At 41.5% G+C, this 17,262-nt stretch overlaps 1 protein-coding gene across 1 annotated transcript in view; it reads left to right on the top strand.

Moving 5' to 3' along the window:
* carmil3 (capping protein regulator and myosin 1 linker 3) overlaps positions 1 to 17,262 on the top strand; it is a 75,976-nt gene that overhangs the window by 2,070 nt on the left and 56,644 nt on the right. Inside the window, exons 2-5 of the mRNA XM_084546860.1 lie at positions 2,326 to 2,420; positions 14,306 to 14,356; positions 15,667 to 15,726; positions 15,809 to 15,930. Coding sequence (XP_084402986.1) covers positions 2,326 to 2,420; positions 14,306 to 14,356; positions 15,667 to 15,726; positions 15,809 to 15,930 — 328 coding nt within the window. The remainder of the gene's footprint in view (positions 1 to 2,325; positions 2,421 to 14,305; positions 14,357 to 15,666; positions 15,727 to 15,808; positions 15,931 to 17,262) is intronic.

Genomic DNA, 17,262 nt, shown 5'->3' with positions numbered 1-17,262 from the left:
GGGACATTTCAAACAAGAGCTCAAAGTTAGCAGAATCCTGCTAACTTTGCTTTCATGGCACCATTTCTAGACAGTGTCCTAAATCCAAGTCTCAACACTCATGATCAACTTTATGATAAAACAAAAAACTAAACTAACAGCATGATGGCACCAACAGAGGAGCATCTGATCAGCTCCTATCAGCTCAACTCTATTTAAAATTTTCTATAATGTAAGGATAAGAAAACAACAAAACTTTTTACATAGACTGATCAGCCATAACATTATGACATAGTGATATAGTGTCATGGGCCTTCTGAGGGTGTCCTGTGGTGTCTGGCAACAGAATGTTGTTAGTGGGGGGCTTTGGGTCCTATGGGTTGAGGAGAGGGGCCTCTGTGGATCATCCCACAGATACTTGATCAGTTTGGGATCTAGTGAATCTGGAGGCCAGGTCAACACCTTGTTCTGTTCTTCATGTTTTTTGAGTTGTTCCTAAACCGTTTTTGTGTGTGTGCCTGTGTCGGGCTGCATCCTGCTGGGGATGGCTGCTGCCATCAAGGAGTGTCATTGCTATGGGGTGGGGGTGCCTGGTCTGGTCTAGGTGGGTGCTACATGTCTAAGTAACATCCACATGAATGCCAGGTCCAAAAGTTTCCCAGCAGAAAATTGAATTGTCACAAGATGGTCAATGTTATTTACTTCTCTTGCCAGTGGTCATAATGTTGTGGCTGATCAGTGTATGAATGAATTTCAGATATGTGTAGAAACTGTGTTTCATTCTACAAACTTCATATTTAAGTGTATTTCCATGAGCCTATTAGTGTTCATTTGTGGTTCCACTTTAGATGTTCAAATATTTCACTTGAAGGTGGCAATTCTTAATATAGAACTAACTTTATCTGTTGATGAAGACCACGCAATAATTGAAAGCCCCTAAAGTACACTTGTTTTGCCAATTGTTGTGTCCTAGGTCAAGATTAAACTATTGATCAGTATGTTACATTCACTCTAATCACATTCTTTAGATGCAGTGCATTCAGACTGTGTGCCTTATTTGGGGTGTTTACCGCAGAGTGTGACACACTTTACCTCTTTACCACTAGCTCTGTGTATTTTACACAATCAAATTACCCTACAGCTTGTAAGGCTTGGATAAAGATAACTGACCAAGAGAATAGCCAATATGTCTAGTCGCAAGGAGAAACACACCCGCTTTAATTCTGAAAAACTTTGCTATTAACAGGGTTTGGGGTATGCACAGATAATCCAGCACTGACCTTTTCCATAAGGTGGCTGAAAAACAAAATGGAAAAGTTCATACGATTAAACAAGTCTGTCACCAGTGGTAAACTGTTGATGCGTGTAAATGGTAGTATTAGTGGAATATTAGCTTTCTCTTGCCATGTGAACATTATTGGAAGGAATAATATCTTTTCCGGAATAAGGTCAAAAATCTGATTATTTTGCCCATGTAAATGAATGTCAACCATTCTCAGTGTGTTAGTAATTGCTCCAAAATCTCCTGGAAGGTGTTGGATCGTCTGAGATTAGAGGTCTTTGTGGAGCACAGCATATGATCATCATTTTCATTATGCAGATTTCTGTACTGCATGTGTTGGTGCTAATGCTGAATTTAATAAGTGGGTGTCGTACTGACCAGGACTTAAATACAGTAAATACGGTCAGTGTCTGTCAGTCTGTATTTTTTTACCTGATATGCTGGATTGTTATTTGTGCCGATGCTGACTTGGTATTGGCCTAGTCAACATTAAAATTTCACTGCAGTTCACTGATACCACTTACACACAACACTGTCAACTGAATTTTGAGCACGACGGCACCCTTCTGTGCACAGTAAAAGGGTTTAGTTATCAGTATCAGTTGCTGGTGACTGATTTAAATGGCATTGTAGTGGTAGAAGCCACCTTGGTTTTCTGCACTGTTAATTTATTGTAATGAGGTGATGTCGATTCATAAATAGTAGCTTCTTGATATCATGAAGTAGAAATGTAGAAATGTCGTGTTTCTTGAACGTAGAGGAATAACCAGATCAGTGCAGTTCAGTCAGGGAGACGTAAGAGCCTCGTAATGCTCTGGTCCTTGAATTCAGCTGACTTCAGGGATCAGAAACGGTGTCTGGAGAGAAAATTAGTGCATCATTTATCCACGTTTCTCCTTTCATTTGTCACCAGGTTGTATATTTTATTGTACAGATTTGCCCCTTAAAAGCTTTTTACAGTGGCCTGAGTGCCTCTCAGTGCAGAGCTTTTTGTGTAATGTATTTATGTTATGTAATTAGCTCTACCTTTTCATCCTTTTTTTTTTCTCCGCTCTTCTTCCCAGAGAGCATCAGGAGGGTGCTGGACAAACAGACCGTTAAGTTTGTGCGAGCCATCAAGCAGGACACCCGGAGCGGCAAATCAGAGGACAGGATTCTGGTGAGAGACGCCAGCATCCTCACTCCATAACACATCACCCCATCATTCTTCTGTCACACTAGGACACCTGAGACACATGGCAGTTAAAGTGAAAGCTTATTTATTTATTTACATGTTTTTTTTACATGTAGGTGGCTTGTTACAGACAAAATGGTAATCACGGATCAGTGAACTTAATTACAACAAATTGAAAGTGCCATAAGAAGTCACAGATTACACTTCCTGAGACACTCAACAGACGTGCTGAAAATTAGGCTTAAGACAGATGCTGTCTAAGCAGAGCAAAGTGGACACCATGCAATGGCCTACTGAGTCCGTCCTCTGACTTTATTAGATGTGGCAGGATGGCCTTAATGCCACAGGCAAGACTGTGTCGTGTGTGCATGTGTGTAAGCCCCACATGGTGTGTACATACTTGGGCACCGTTTATTGTTTTGTCTTACCGGAGAAGGAGCCTGTGTGAGTGCATGCCAGAGGGTGTGTGGGCAACCTGTGATGTGTTCAAGGAGTTTGTGGGAGCCAAGGCCTCCGCTGTTATTGAGAAATTGTCAGTTAGTCAGCCACGTTAGTGACCTATCAGTTACTCACATGCCATGGCTATGAGCCAGAGCAAGCTCATTTCCTCCCCCGAAGACGAAAGAGAAAAAGGGCGTGCTGATATGAGAATCGCAACTATTAATCTGCACTTCTACCAATTTTACATCTCTGCCGTTATTTTTCTTCCCCATCCCCTCCCCGCTTCCATCTATCTCCATCATTACCGCATGCCCCTCTATTTTTGTCATCTCGTCTTTGTATCCCCTCTCCCTCCCTCCTTATCTGTCCATCTCTATTATTCTCCTCCCTGTCATCACTACCCCCTCCCCATCCCCACCGCCACCACCCTGCCGGTCGCCTCTCGCGTTCTCTCTGTCTCTCCCCTTTTATGCCCTTACCCTCTTCCCTCCATCTTTACTCAAACCTGTAAAAGCGTATTGAGCTCCTCTTACCATCAGAAGCAATTCAATTAGGTCTTTGCCTTGCGAGAGTTTTTTTTTTTTGCTATCCAAATGGGCCTTGGCTACTGCTGCTGCTGCTGTAACTGCTCCAAATTCGTTCACGGGAAGGGAGGCTGGAGATGGATATATGTCTGCATTCATTCTAGCTCGTTGTCAAGGTCTCCCCCGTCTAAAAGGCAATCTATTGACTCTAATGGACACATTTGTTTGGATGCATGAAGGGTGAACAGATGAGAGAGTTTGTAAATAGACTGTTTGTTTTAGTCTCTCTGGCTATTGTCCACAAAATATTCACTCATGCTTGAAAATGTCATACATGGTACTTAGAGAAAGTGGAATGTTTTAGAATGGCTGTCTAGTAGGAGCTCGAGTCCAGTCTTGAAAATCATTGTTGGCTGAGGCGAGGCCTTCTTCTACCTTTATCCTTGCTTTCATGTGGATCTCCCCTAGCGAAGTAGATTTAGTGAGTTGAATTTCTACAGGATCGCAGCTTTCATCTCGATTCCTCTGGTTTGTTTATTTTGTGAAAAAGGAGTTTTTAAAATGTTACGCATCAAGTTTATATTCGCTTATATCTGTTAAAGTCTTTGTTCTACATTTCGCTGTTTCTATTTGCCCCCTTTTCCCCCCGGAGACTGCTGATATCCCACTGTCTGTGTGTGTTGACTGTACCAGCCATCATGCTGTGTCACACACGCACACACATTCGCACAGGGTTGTCTCCCCCATCACCCATCTCAGACACAGGGAGGGCTCAGCATGACATTCAAACAGCACCCAGGGCAACGCATTGGATCAACACGCATGTTTCCATCACCGGCTGTACTCAAAACACGCTCACGCACGCATACACGCCCTTAATGCGTGCAGTTTGACATGTACGGGAGGCATCCACCCAGACACGCACGGCTCACTGCATCGAAACTTGCTCACATACACTCTCTCTCCCATTATTAGATCACCCTATTTGAAGATTAGAGGCAACTCAGAAAACAAAGCATCTTCAAAGGCTGAGAGGGGGTGAGAGCCACGGAAGGAGGGAGGAGTTGGGTGGGTGTGGTGGAAGAGGAGGGGAGGAGGGCATCCCTCTGGAGGAGAGGGAATGAACGAAGGAGAGAGGGGAGAGAGGGGGAAGGAAGTCTGTGATGTCTTGAGACGCCCCAGTTGACGATTTGGCTCTTCCGCCACTTATTTATCCTGATCGGTCGCTCCGTTTTATCCTCTGTTGACTCTGCGGTCTCCTCGCTCCTCCCTAATAATGGGCCCATTACTGGCTGAGAGTGCCACTATTTGACAGTCCTGAACACACTTGGGTGCTTATTCCCACTTCTGCAGTTACATAGAGGTCCCACTCATTCATAGACTCAAGTAGGACTGTGTTCATAGGTTGAGTTAGTGTGGCATTTAAAGATTTGGCTGTGCTTACTGGGTATGTCGATGTGGGTGATGTTTTCAATTTATGAAATTGGTGGAGGCAATATAAAACGACTGTTTACTGTCAGCATTCCCCTTTAAAAATTCCTTTATTGTGCATAAATCATTCATACATAAAACTGATTCATTCTTCAATGGACCAACCCCAAATGAAACAACTGAAGAAAATACAGTATATATTTTGCGTTTCTGGTTACAGAACAGAACAGGAGAAATAATCCCCAACAGTAACTTTACGCTTTCAGCAATCTCTAGTTTTCTGAAGTACGATGCAATCTTTATTTTAGAGACAAGCACAGTGAATGGAAAAGAATAACTCTTATTGCATGTCAGCATGAAACATTTTTTGTTTGTTTGTTTGTTTTCTTTCTTTCTTTTTCTGGAAGTATTTCAGATACCCTTTGGGCATCCGTTGCACCTCCTGAGTGATCAGTGAAGTTGTTTTGCATTTTCTATTGCTTTTCTTTGGGCACTGTATCACTGCTCATTGGCTCCAGAGATTTGTGGTGTTTCCACAATAGTTTACCTCTAGTTTCACATCTTGCATATGGCTTTGCTTTTGTGTAGCTTTTCTCTGTTTTAAATCTATCTACTTTTTAAATCAATCAGCTATCAGGCCTGACAGTGCTCTCAGTGCTTTAACTGCTGTCTGTTCTCTGTTTTGTGCTCAATCCGTCTGTTGTTAATCCATTACTGCCAATGCTGTAAGTACAACATGTTCATTGGAAATGTTTTGCTTACAATACAACAAAATCACATTATTTGGCAATAATTCATTATTAGCTTTGTATGCCATAGTAGTGTTTTAGTTTTTGTAACTGATTGTAAAACTGCTTTGTCATTAATGGGCGTAGAACATGACTAGGGGCATGTACTGTATTTAAAAAAAAAAAAAATGTAAGTGGCAGGATTTTAATTTACATTGTTCTAAGTTTAATTAAAAAAAAACGTAATTAGTTCTGAAAGTGTCACCACAAACTGGACAGATGCTCTGAACTATTGCTTCCTCTGTCCACGCCATTGCATGGAATAAGACCATCTTCCCTATATGAACTGAATGTCTCCTGAAACAGATTTGTGTTATTCGTCCCAGTATGCTAAAGGATACATTTTAGAAATACTGGTACTGCTTACTGTAGCATACCTGCCCAGTTAAACCCTGCTTTTAATTCCACGTTCTGTAAATTAAATTGATCCGACTTTGTATTTGTAGCAGTAAGGTCTGCCTCAAGTTAGCAGTTAACCATCATTGTCTATATTTTCTGAGATTCCTTCTTTCTTTGTGTTCTAAAACAACTTTATGAATCTCACTTAACACAGTTCTCTTTATTTGTTGTTTTAAGATTTTGTGTTTTGTTTTTTTTGTTTTAAACATTATCTCCATTAATTAGCTTGTTCAATGTTCTTGCGTGTGTCTTGGTTATTTATCTCAATTTGCAGTTGCTGTTTGTCAGTGTTCTGTCCAACATAAACCTCATTGCCGACTTGCTTTTAAATGACTTGTTGAGACCCTGAGGTTATTATGTATTGACAGATCCAAGCCTGTTACACGTTAGAATTCTCATACCAGACCACTGCCAAAGTGGCACCCCACTGATTTGCTCAGTGGCACTGTGTGTTCTGTGGGCACGGGACATGTGACAAAGTGGGTAGCTCTTCACAAATTCCGTACAGTATGTGGCTTATGAAAAGGAGCCACATTGCTTAGGTTTTAGCGGTTGTGTGCTATAATGCTAACACGCATTGTGACCTGCTAAACTACATTAGTTAAACATTGTTTTAATGAGCGTCTTTAACAACTTCACTGAGCACAGTATGACAGAAAGACACATTAATAAGCGTATGTTTGTGATAATTCACTTTTGAGTGAATTCCTAGCTCACCTGATAGTAGGTATTCTCTGGTTAGATCTGCGTCTGCAGGGTTATTTACTTGAAGACAGATCTCAGGGCCGTTTAAGATGAAATCCTTTGCATTGAACAAGTGCTGTAATTTACTAGCAGGCAAAGACAAACAAACGTCTCTGCCTACATTTTTTTTGTGCTGGAAAGTTGGTCTGGAATCTCTCCGCTGGGAACTGATTATGCTCCAGCAATGATCTGCCGGGCCAATCATATCATTTGGGTTGGCTTTATGTGGTGCTGTTGAGCATTGCTGTGTAGTCATGCATGTCATCTGTATGGCGGTGAGCTGAATATATTTGCAACTAAATAATTCTGATTAGTTGTAGGGCTATCCCATTGCAGACAGAGGTATTATTTTTTCTATATTGGTTGAAACACGCCCCATAATGAAATCCAAATGGACTGTTACCAGACTCTAGTAATTTACTTGTTCATTGAACCTATTTCAGCTGCTCCAGCCTCAAAGTGTTTTACTGATTTGCATCACTTCCCAGAATACCTTCAGACACCTCCCATAGAATGTGACAGCATGTTGAACTTGTGGGTGCAGACTAGAGCCCGACCGATAAAGGATTTTGAAGGCCGATACCGATACAAATATTTGTTGGTTTTAAAAACCGATATATCGGCCGATAATTTTTTTTTTTCAGAAACGCGCAACAAAACATTAACTGATTTCCCTAACATTAGTTATTTGTAGTTATTTATGAGTTTTAACTAAAATAATATGAAAATGCATCCCTTTACCTGCACTTTTTAAATTCTTTCCATCAAGCTACATCAAACCATTTTCAATCATCAGTTGCTGCCTGCCTTCTAAAACCTACTATTTAGCGATCTAAATCCATTATGTGACTCGTTAATGCTGCGGCTGAACGACAGTCTGCAACGCACACTCGGCGTCATTGGATTTCACACACGTGTAAAAGAAAAGCTAACTTTTATGCACAAGCTACGTTTGATACTTTTTCTCTATATGTTCACTCCTCGCAAGTCTAACTTACATTTTACAATGCAGGGACTGTAACTAGAGATATGCTAGTTATAAATACAGTAATCATTACAGTACTTTATTTAGGCAGAATAAGTTCGTTGTGGTTTCCAAGCTCATTAATGTTAACGTTAGCGGTCTTCCACTGATATCCATTGCTAAATTATGGCTCATCATAGACTAGCTAACCACAAAGCTAGCTAATGCCACTAACGTCATACTGCAAATTGTAAAACATACATTTTCAATATAACAGGCCAAGGAGAGATGATACGTCTCATTGATATAACTGTCACGCTATTAAAGAAATACTTCAGTTACATTGTCAAAAGTTAAAAGGACAGTCAGTCAACTACACTGTAACAACGTAACGTAATTAGCTAATTCCGCTTCACTCTCGGCTTATTTAACAGCAGCAAAACTGGACATGATAGTCACGAATTTTGTCATGCTTATTTGAGTTAAGAGAACTGATGGGGATGTTCTTTTAATTGTTATTCAAGCAATGTATGTCTCGTGACCAACTCACCATGAACACACTTCACCGATGATCTTACTCGCGGATAACTGGTTCTCTCTGCCGACTCTGGCTGGATCAGCACGAGTTATACACGAGTGTTGCCAACAGGGACGGTGTAGAGTGCCCTCTGGTGGACAAACTAAACTATATAACGCCAACACTCATGACATGGTTGAAGGGTGTTTCGTTTTTATTTTATTTTTGAAATATTCATTTATCGGCCATTATAAATGCCGATACTGATAGTTTTGAAAATGCCTAATATCGGCCGATAATATCGGCCGGCCGATATATCGGTCGGGCTCTAGTGCAGACAGAAATACAGTATGCCAAGTAACAGAACTCCTCCAAAACAGCCAGGAAGATTTCCGAAGGCTATTTAATCGTGGCATTTATGCATTCACCAATACTCTACAATAAAACCAGAAAGAAGAACTCTGGAGGTAGAATGTTTTCCACTTGAAAGTCCCAGTCCAGAACGGACTGTATGTGGTTCAGGACAGTAAATATATTATCACTGAGAACATATTTGAGCCAATGCTGAAGTACTTGTATTTGATGCTACAAAAAAAAACATGTGTAGCTGTAAACAAAGTCAAAAGCAAGAGACCTTCGCTTTCACATAGTGAAACTGGGCCTTGCAGATGACTCTTTGTTGCACACAGAAAATCCAACTCTGTGTTGGGTTATGAAAGAAAGCGGAGTACAAAGCAGTAAAGCACAGTCAGTCTGTGCTAGCGGGGGAATCTTATTTTCTTTGAGTCTCCCAACGATACATAATATGCTTGTGTAATGGCGAACATCTGCATCATCTGTGGCTCTCTCTTTATGGCTTTTTCCTGAGAGATTGTCAGTTTGGAGTAATTTTCTCTCCAAGTATCTAGATTTACCATCTGACGGCGCGTGGCAGCGCTCCGTGCTGTAATTAGGACTGAGCTTTCTTTTGATAATCATAACACGTGTTGGTAGCCTATGGCGGAGAGACTATGAAGTGTGACTGCTGACCTTCTCTCCTCCCCATGAGAAGGAGAGGAAATGTGAATGAGTTTGCGTGCGTATTGTCAGGGCTGAAAAAAAGCTTGAGTATCTCTCCTTCTATTTTATCTATCTCTGTTCAGTAGTTTTCTCTTTGCTCCCTCATTATCTTCATGCGCCTGCATCCACCACTCTTCTTCCCTCTCTTCTCTCATCATTTGCCCTTACGCACACTGGCTGCATGTCTCTATCTCATCCCACATTCTCACATTTGCTCTCATTTTTAATTTTCCCCTCCCATTTCTTTCTCTCACCTTATTCACTCAAACGCTACAGCACTTCGGCCCCTATTTCTCCCCTTACACATTTATTACTTATTCCCATCTTTATTACAGCCCTGCAACCTCCTCCCATTATCTGCCTCTTTTTTCCTTTTTTTTCTCGCTTTCACGGTGTCGCTTGCGATCTCTTTGACGCAGGGCTCTGTGTTTTTTGAAAGAATCTAGAACAAGAAGTGTTTTGGAGCTTTGCATTTCCTTCCTATCATTTGACTTCATTTCTCTCCATCTCTTTCTCCCTCTTTCTACCACTCAAAAGTCCACTTCTGAAGCAGGACCGGGGGCATCTGTGCTTTCAAACCCTCTGTCACTTGCGCACGTGCACGTAAGCTGACAGATTGACTGAATGCAGTGCTGTGTTCTTATGATGCTGAGTTCACTTGACTGATGGTTGCTGTGAGTGTGTGTGAGAGAGAGAGAGAGAGACAGGGAGAGACAGGGAGAGACAAGTGTAGTCCAAAGCCAGCTTAGCTAGCTATTGTGCATCATTATACGTGCGTGAGAGTCAAAAAGGAGTGTGTACTGTGCTAGATTGCTGGATTTATGCAAATGCCTGTATAGGAATGTTTCTGATTTGGTGCGCTGGTGTGAGTTTGCGTGTGCACGCGTGTTTAAAATGCCCTTGTGGCTGAGCCAGAAATACCGCAGGCGTCCAAATCTGGCACTGATCCTCCGCTTGTGCCCTCAGAGGCAACGCTGCAATGCACGCGCACACACACACACGACTCTGAGACACGCTTTGATTTGCACCATCTCGTTTGAAGTGCAAGACCCAGAGCCTGACAGCTTATGATTAATATAAGCCCCCGCCCTCTGCCCTCTGTGTGGCGTGTGCGCGCAAACGCACACAGATGGAGAGCGAGACACATTTGTTGTTTTTTGTGCACGTACTGTACATGCTCTCCTTCTGTATGACACAACTCCCACCCTGCCCTCGCAGCCTGCTACAGGAGCCGGCCGGCTGGCTCACTCTTTGAACTAGAGCTCCTGACACTCTGCCATCACAGCAAGGGCACCTCTGTACCCCCCATCCCATCATCTCCACATTCCAGTCCTCCTCTCTCGCCGCTTCCTTGTCACCTTTCCGGATTGCTACCTGCTGTCTGCTCGGCTGACCAGATCAAAAAGGTTGACCATCTCATCTCAGAGGATTTCCTGAGTGGAACACGAATCTTTACGCAGCTTTTAGGATGTTGGATTGATCCGCAGAGGAGAGAGTTCCCAGAATATCACATTAGGGTGAAAAATTTCAGGTCCTGGCTGTTTGTATCTATTAATATTAATTTCTGTTTAATTTGTCCTTATGCTTCAGAATGAGTCAAATATCTTGTTACCTCAAACAACTCATTTATCTTCAGTGTGTGTGGTGCCAGATTTGTGTAGGACGTGGTTAAAAGGGACAAAATAGTTCTCAAAATAGTTTTCAAGGAGGCCAATAAACAATACTCTTCATCCAGTGAGTGTGAGAATACTACATCATGTGAAAGTTATATAAGTGTTGAGTTTACATTGGATGTCATTTTATGCACATAACTGAATAAGAATAAAGATGTCATAGATTAACAATAGAGTGCTCTCATTTCACCATTATCCCCTAAAGTTACTTAAAGTTTGTCTCTGTCTTTAAAACCAAACTAAATTGTCATTTTAGTAATTAAGTTACTGTGATACTAAAGGTCAGAATGATAAAATATATAAAGGCTGCAACAGTTAATTTTCTCATCATTTGGCTGATATTTTCTCATTTAATTGTTCGTAAACTCCTTCACAATTTGTGGGAACCCTAGGTGATGTATTTAAGTGCCATGTTTACCCAACAGTCCTATATTTTTAGTGTTTTTGCTCAAAATACTTCTCGAATGTGGATCAGTTTGATTGACTAAGTGATTAGTTGACTATTGCTGCTCTACTTTCCCGTACATTTAGAATGGATTGGTTTTCCACTTATGGAAATGACAAACTAACTGCAAGGTCACGTAACACAGAAGCTATCAGTTATTTTTTAAATTGATCCTGATGACAGCTCTCAGTCTGTGAAATCACTTAATAACTTACATTAACGGGGCTGTAAAAGGGGAGACTGACAGGACAAGCTGCCGCTCTGCTCTGAATGTGTGGAGGTCCAGGTTAAGGTGACTAAAATATTGATGTGACGTCCTTTAAAGTTGGAATTCTGATGATTGCCTATTATATTCTGCTTGATCCTGTAGCTCTCTAGCCACAATGTAGTTGGCTGGGCTGTTAAATGATGGAGGAAGCTAACTTGAAGGTTAATTGACTAAAAGGCCTATCTCTCTGTTGGTCTTTTAGTACATTAAAAAGATCAAAACAACATTAAATTGGCTTTTCACTCCCAAAAAAACATGGTAAGAGAAAAAAGTTCATTTTGTAGTTTGGCTAAATCCTAAAATAAATGTTGAAACGGTTTATAAAATCTAATGCCTGCTAAGAGCACGTCTTTGGCCATTGATTTTATGGGGGTCTGCTGGGTGCACGGAGGTTGTAGTGAAGGGACATTTAAGTTTGAATGGGGGAAATTGCAGCAACACCATTCTGTGGTTCAACCCCTGATATGCTATACCTCATATATTGAATTAATACCACTCAGATTTTTTCCATTGACGGCTGCAGCACTCCATCCAAGTAAGCAAAAAATAACTGGGATATCGATTGTCTCTAATGATACCTCAACATGCTGTAAGTGATATATCAAAGACAGGAGAAATTCTTTGCACAAGGCCTGGTTCAGCAACAGAGGATCAAATCGGCACCCATCAGAGAACCTGCATTATTGATGCCTCTGTTTACATGAGGAGACCTTCTGTCAGATAGCAGGGCTTTTGAGGGGAGATGATGCCCACAACTTTCACTTTTTCATGATATCTAATATATATACATTAGAGGTGTCAATAGATTCAAATATTTAATCATGATTAATCGTCTGATTTCCATAGTTGATGCTTGACAAGGCAAATTGTGTACATGGATCAGGCCCATGGATCAGTACACAACTCCATATATATCGTCAGAAAATGCAGATAACTAAGTTCTTTGCTGAGAGAAGCATCTGTCATGGCTTTGAAGGTGAACTTGCCGTTCAAAAGACTTTTTTTTGGCAGTTTTGACACTACCTTGCATTTTACTGCCCTCCGCAGGGTAAAATCATTTACTACGACCGTACTTCAGATCGTGTTTCCTCATTACCGCTGCTTTGATCACTGCCTGATCTCTAGGGTTTGGGCCGAGGTCATAAAAACAGAACGTGTGTGCGATAATCACGTGTTGGGGTTAAATTTATGCAAATTATGCTATTTTAGCGGCGTCAAGTTTCTAGTACATACAGTATATAGTTTATATACAGTAAATACCGCCTCAGGTTTTCTTCTGTGTGCGTCAAGGTCCCTGACTCCTCCATGGATTTATATAAGAGAGTTTTCAAACTTGTCACAGAGCTGGGATCGGACAAACAATGCTCTGCAAAGGCCCCTCTGCCAGCTCAGTACAGAGACTTTTTTCTTGGTGGGAGTATCACTCTGTCTCCTACTTTTCAGTTAGTTTTTCATTCCTTTCCCTGTCCTCTGTCTCCTCTCTGTGGGAGTCTGTTATGGATGTCTATACAGTTAAGACACAAGGCTCATCTGTGAGGCCAGCGCATCCTGGAGTTGTTGTAGTATAGTGGCGGAGAATCTGAAGACTTTATTATCAGGAGGCAAATCTAATGTCTCTCTCTACTTCTACTGCTTCTTCTCCCTTTCTCTCTTTGTATGTTTCATTTTCTTTCTTCCTCTCACCGCCACTCAGCAGGGCGCCATTAGCCATTCAGCACAGAGAGGCCTTGAGGAATTGAAAGCGACAGAGCAGAAAAAGAATAGAAAAACTGAAACGGGAAAGGAGACAGGGGAATTGAGAGGAGGGAGGAAAAGGAGATGGCTGAGGGCAAGAGGGGATGGAGTGAGGTGTTTGGGGCGGGGGCAAACCAGACAGGACACAGTGGCTCACAGGGAGATGGAGGGATTAGGGATTAAGTGAGAAGATGGGGGGGGCACATTTCCATGGAGATGAAGAGAGAAATCGGAGGAATGACATGATGCAAGGGAAGGAATTATAGACAAGGCTGAAATGGAACTGGAAAAGAGCACAGAGAAAGTGTGGAAAAGAGCACAGAGAAAGTGTGGCCAGAGTTAGAGAAAGAGCTAGGCAGGGATGGAGATGCACACTGCATGCATGGGCTATGCTAATTAAGGATTTTTGAATTATGAATGAGATTAATTGCATAGGCTGGTGTGAATATATTCACATTTTCCCTCTCTTACTTTACCCCAGACACTTTTAAATGGTAATGCCTTTCTTCTGACCAAATTACACCTCTTTTTGCTTACTCTACCCATCTTCTCTGTCTCCTTCCTTTCTTATCTAATCAGTAGTTTCCTCTATGGTGCAATGACGCATTAGTTGAATAAGTGCTACTTATTTCCATCAACGCCATATCATAAATTGGACTGTCACGTGACTTGCAATCTCACCATTATATTTCTTTCACACACAAGCTATCATCATTAGCTAGCTAATGTTTAGAGTGCTTAGCAAGACTTACGAGCCATTTGGATCAACTGCAGAGATGATTTGCTCTTTTTATGGCGTGTTTGCGCTGTGCTATTTTTGCTGCCATTTGCATTTTGCATTTCCTGCTCTGTGACAGAAAAATAAATGTGTTCTTCCCCTCAGGTCCTGGCAACATGGAGACTGTATCTCTTTGCTGTCAAAGTGCCCACCAAGGTAAATGTTCCCTCGCTCTCAGTGGAATTTTATGGCTTTCACTCGCCAGCCTTGATCTCATGGTGATTCATAAGAGATGTGACAAAGAAAAAAAAAAAAAAGAAAGTAGAAGACTCTTCAGAGCAGGAAAAAAGAGATAACGACGACTGTGGTGGTGATGTTATAGAATGATAGCAGTGAAGATGATGTGTCAGGTAGCATAAAGTTAGAGAAGTAGTTTGACAGTTTGGGAAATATTAGCCTTCTTAGCAAGAAGTGGGTGATCAGAGCAGTGCCACTCTCATTTTTGAATACACTGATACAGGAAGTTTTGAACTCTTACTTATTGAGTAAGGCTCAACAAGTTAATATTTTTTAGTGGCGCTAGTAGGTGGATTTAGTTGCCTTTTGACAGCGTCAGGATTCTGAGTTACTTCCTGCTCCCAGTATCGGTCCTTTTGCTTCAAATATGTATCCCTTTGGACTGGAGAGGAGCGTCTTTTCATATAATCTAATTTACAGTCGGTAAATATTAAATAAAGATTTTTGAAAATGAAAAACTATTTGCTCAAGAACTATTTGGATGCATTTAAATTTATATTCATTACTGAAGGATTATTTGTTCTGTTTTTGCCATATTTCTTTAGTCATGGTAACATTGTACACACCAGAAACAAAGCAGTGTACCATTTAGTTAGCTTACCCAAAAGGATTAAATTATTCTTCTTTGTCACAGAAACTGCATTACCTTCTCCATGTTGGCCAGGGTCATACAAGTCAGTTTCTGGAGGCTGGTGGTGGTAGCATTAATGTGGCCAGCATCAGGTTGCTAAACATTATCATCACCACATGCAACAGATTAACAGATTCCCTCATAGATGTACCTAAATTTGATCAGATGTCTCTCATATGTTGTTGCCTACGGTAGCCCATCGTTGCTGTTGACTGGAAACCACCAAGTCAACAGTTGAAACTAGATTTGCTGTGTTTTTAATACTCTGTCATTGCACGGTTGCATGCACAAGTGAATAAATGTTTCCTCTTAAGTTTAGCTGCCTTGCCCTTTGCTTAAAACGTATGCTATTACTGCCTGTTCTCAAATGTCAGCAGGGACTTCAGTTAGTACAATGGTATTTTGATCAAACAGAAATGATGACAAAAACCAAGAAGATAAGACCCAGGTTGAAAGAAGAAGTAATTTCTCCTTAATGAGTCATTTGTCTGCCCCGCGACCCTTAACAGAAATAAGCGGGTACAGAAGATGAATGAATGAATGAATGAGTCATTTGTCTGTGTGATTATAGACAGTGATGTTTGCTTGTCATTTTCAGATGGAGGTCACCTTCAACTTTTTGGAAATCAGAGCGATGAACACCTACCCAGAACACCAGGTGAGGCAGTGTTTCCTGCCATTCGACGCTTCATATCGTTGTAAAGTATTCCTGTAGAAAAAACTGACATATCTGTATTTAGGTTGTCATCGATACAGACAAGACTACCTACTCACTGAGACTGCAGTCCCAGGACCAGCTGGATCACGTGGTCAACCACATCAACTACGCCCTCTCCCGAGTCTTCAACAACTCAATTTATGCGTAAGCGTCGCAAAACATCCCTGCTTCAAGCAAAGAAATGGGTCTGTTTTTGTGTTGTATGTGTTGAGGAATGAAGACAAGTTGGCCAACGTTAACAGCACTCTACTGTGCGTTGGCAAGTTGGCAGCTTCACTTCGGGGGCCGCTTTCCTTTCCAACGGCCAAATTCATTCTGGTCTTGCTGTTAGTTGCATCCAACCCATTTCCGTGTCTCAGTAGACTTTAACACTCAGCAATCACTGGGATTAAATCAGCCAGCTGACACTGAGTAGGTTGTTACCTGAAGGCATTGTGTTCTTTTTTCCTTCCAAAATCAGTTTTTGTAATGGAGGCAGTGAGTAGCAGAACACACAGTCACTGATGGAAATCTACAGTAGATTCAATCCTCCAGTCAAAAAGCCTTTCTTTCACAGCCGAAAATCCAAAAGTGGGCACTGAATGTTCTCTGCACTTTTTAAAAAGTAAAGCACACAAGACAACGTTAAAGAGAAGTCTGGATAGAGGTGCATTCAAGTGTGGGAAGTTTTGTCCCATGATCACTTGAATGTTTAAGCATGCAAAGAAAGTAGTGGGTACATTTCCCTCTCTCTTGGGTCACATCTACAACTTCTAAGAGGAATGGGATTGACTGTGCTCCGACTGTTGACCTGCACATGACTATCTCTGCACTATATCGTGTTTCAAAATGGCTCTTTTCCTTTAGGCCCATGGTAGGTGCTTGCCTCCAGTGAGAACATCTAAAGAGAGAGGAGAGAGTGGAGGGAGGGATGTTGTTATGGGTTTGATTGTGCAGCCTTGTAACTGATTGGTGCCGCTGTATTGAAGTAACAATGCAGATAGTATCAAGACAACATGCGCTTACACTCATGCTCTAGAGGCGGATGGGGATGATTGTAGAGATAAGGTAGGGATTAAGGTCACGGATGTGGTTAGGTGTTGTGTGTGATTTTGTTGACAAATGGGATTAAGGATGGTGTGTGTTGAATTCAACAGTATAACGGCGTAATCCTGTCAAGAAGCCAAAGCAGGTACAGCACAGTATTATGTATGAACAAAGTATTTACTCCGTGATCCCAGTCTTTTCTGCTTTCTGCTACTCTTTTCTGTTTAAGAAAATTTTGGAAGAGAACACCAGTAACTGAGGAATGTGCCTCTTATATGCAGCGGGGAGCATCCCAGGGATCCAATTTTCACAGTTACATGTTGTTTATGCTCTACTGAGGCAGTGTAGTAAGCAGTTTGGAGACTGCACACGTTCACATTACATCTTAGTTCTGACTGGAGCCGTAATAATCAATGAAAAACAACCATGCTGCATCTTGGCAGTGAAAAT

This window comes from Chelon labrosus (assembly GCF_963514085.1).
Source record: "Chelon labrosus genome assembly, chromosome: 6".
In the NCBI taxonomy this organism is placed as follows: domain Eukaryota; kingdom Metazoa; phylum Chordata; class Actinopteri; order Mugiliformes; family Mugilidae; genus Chelon; species Chelon labrosus.
Note: the sequence above shows the minus strand (reverse complement) of the source record. Positions and strands in the feature narration are given on the sequence as shown.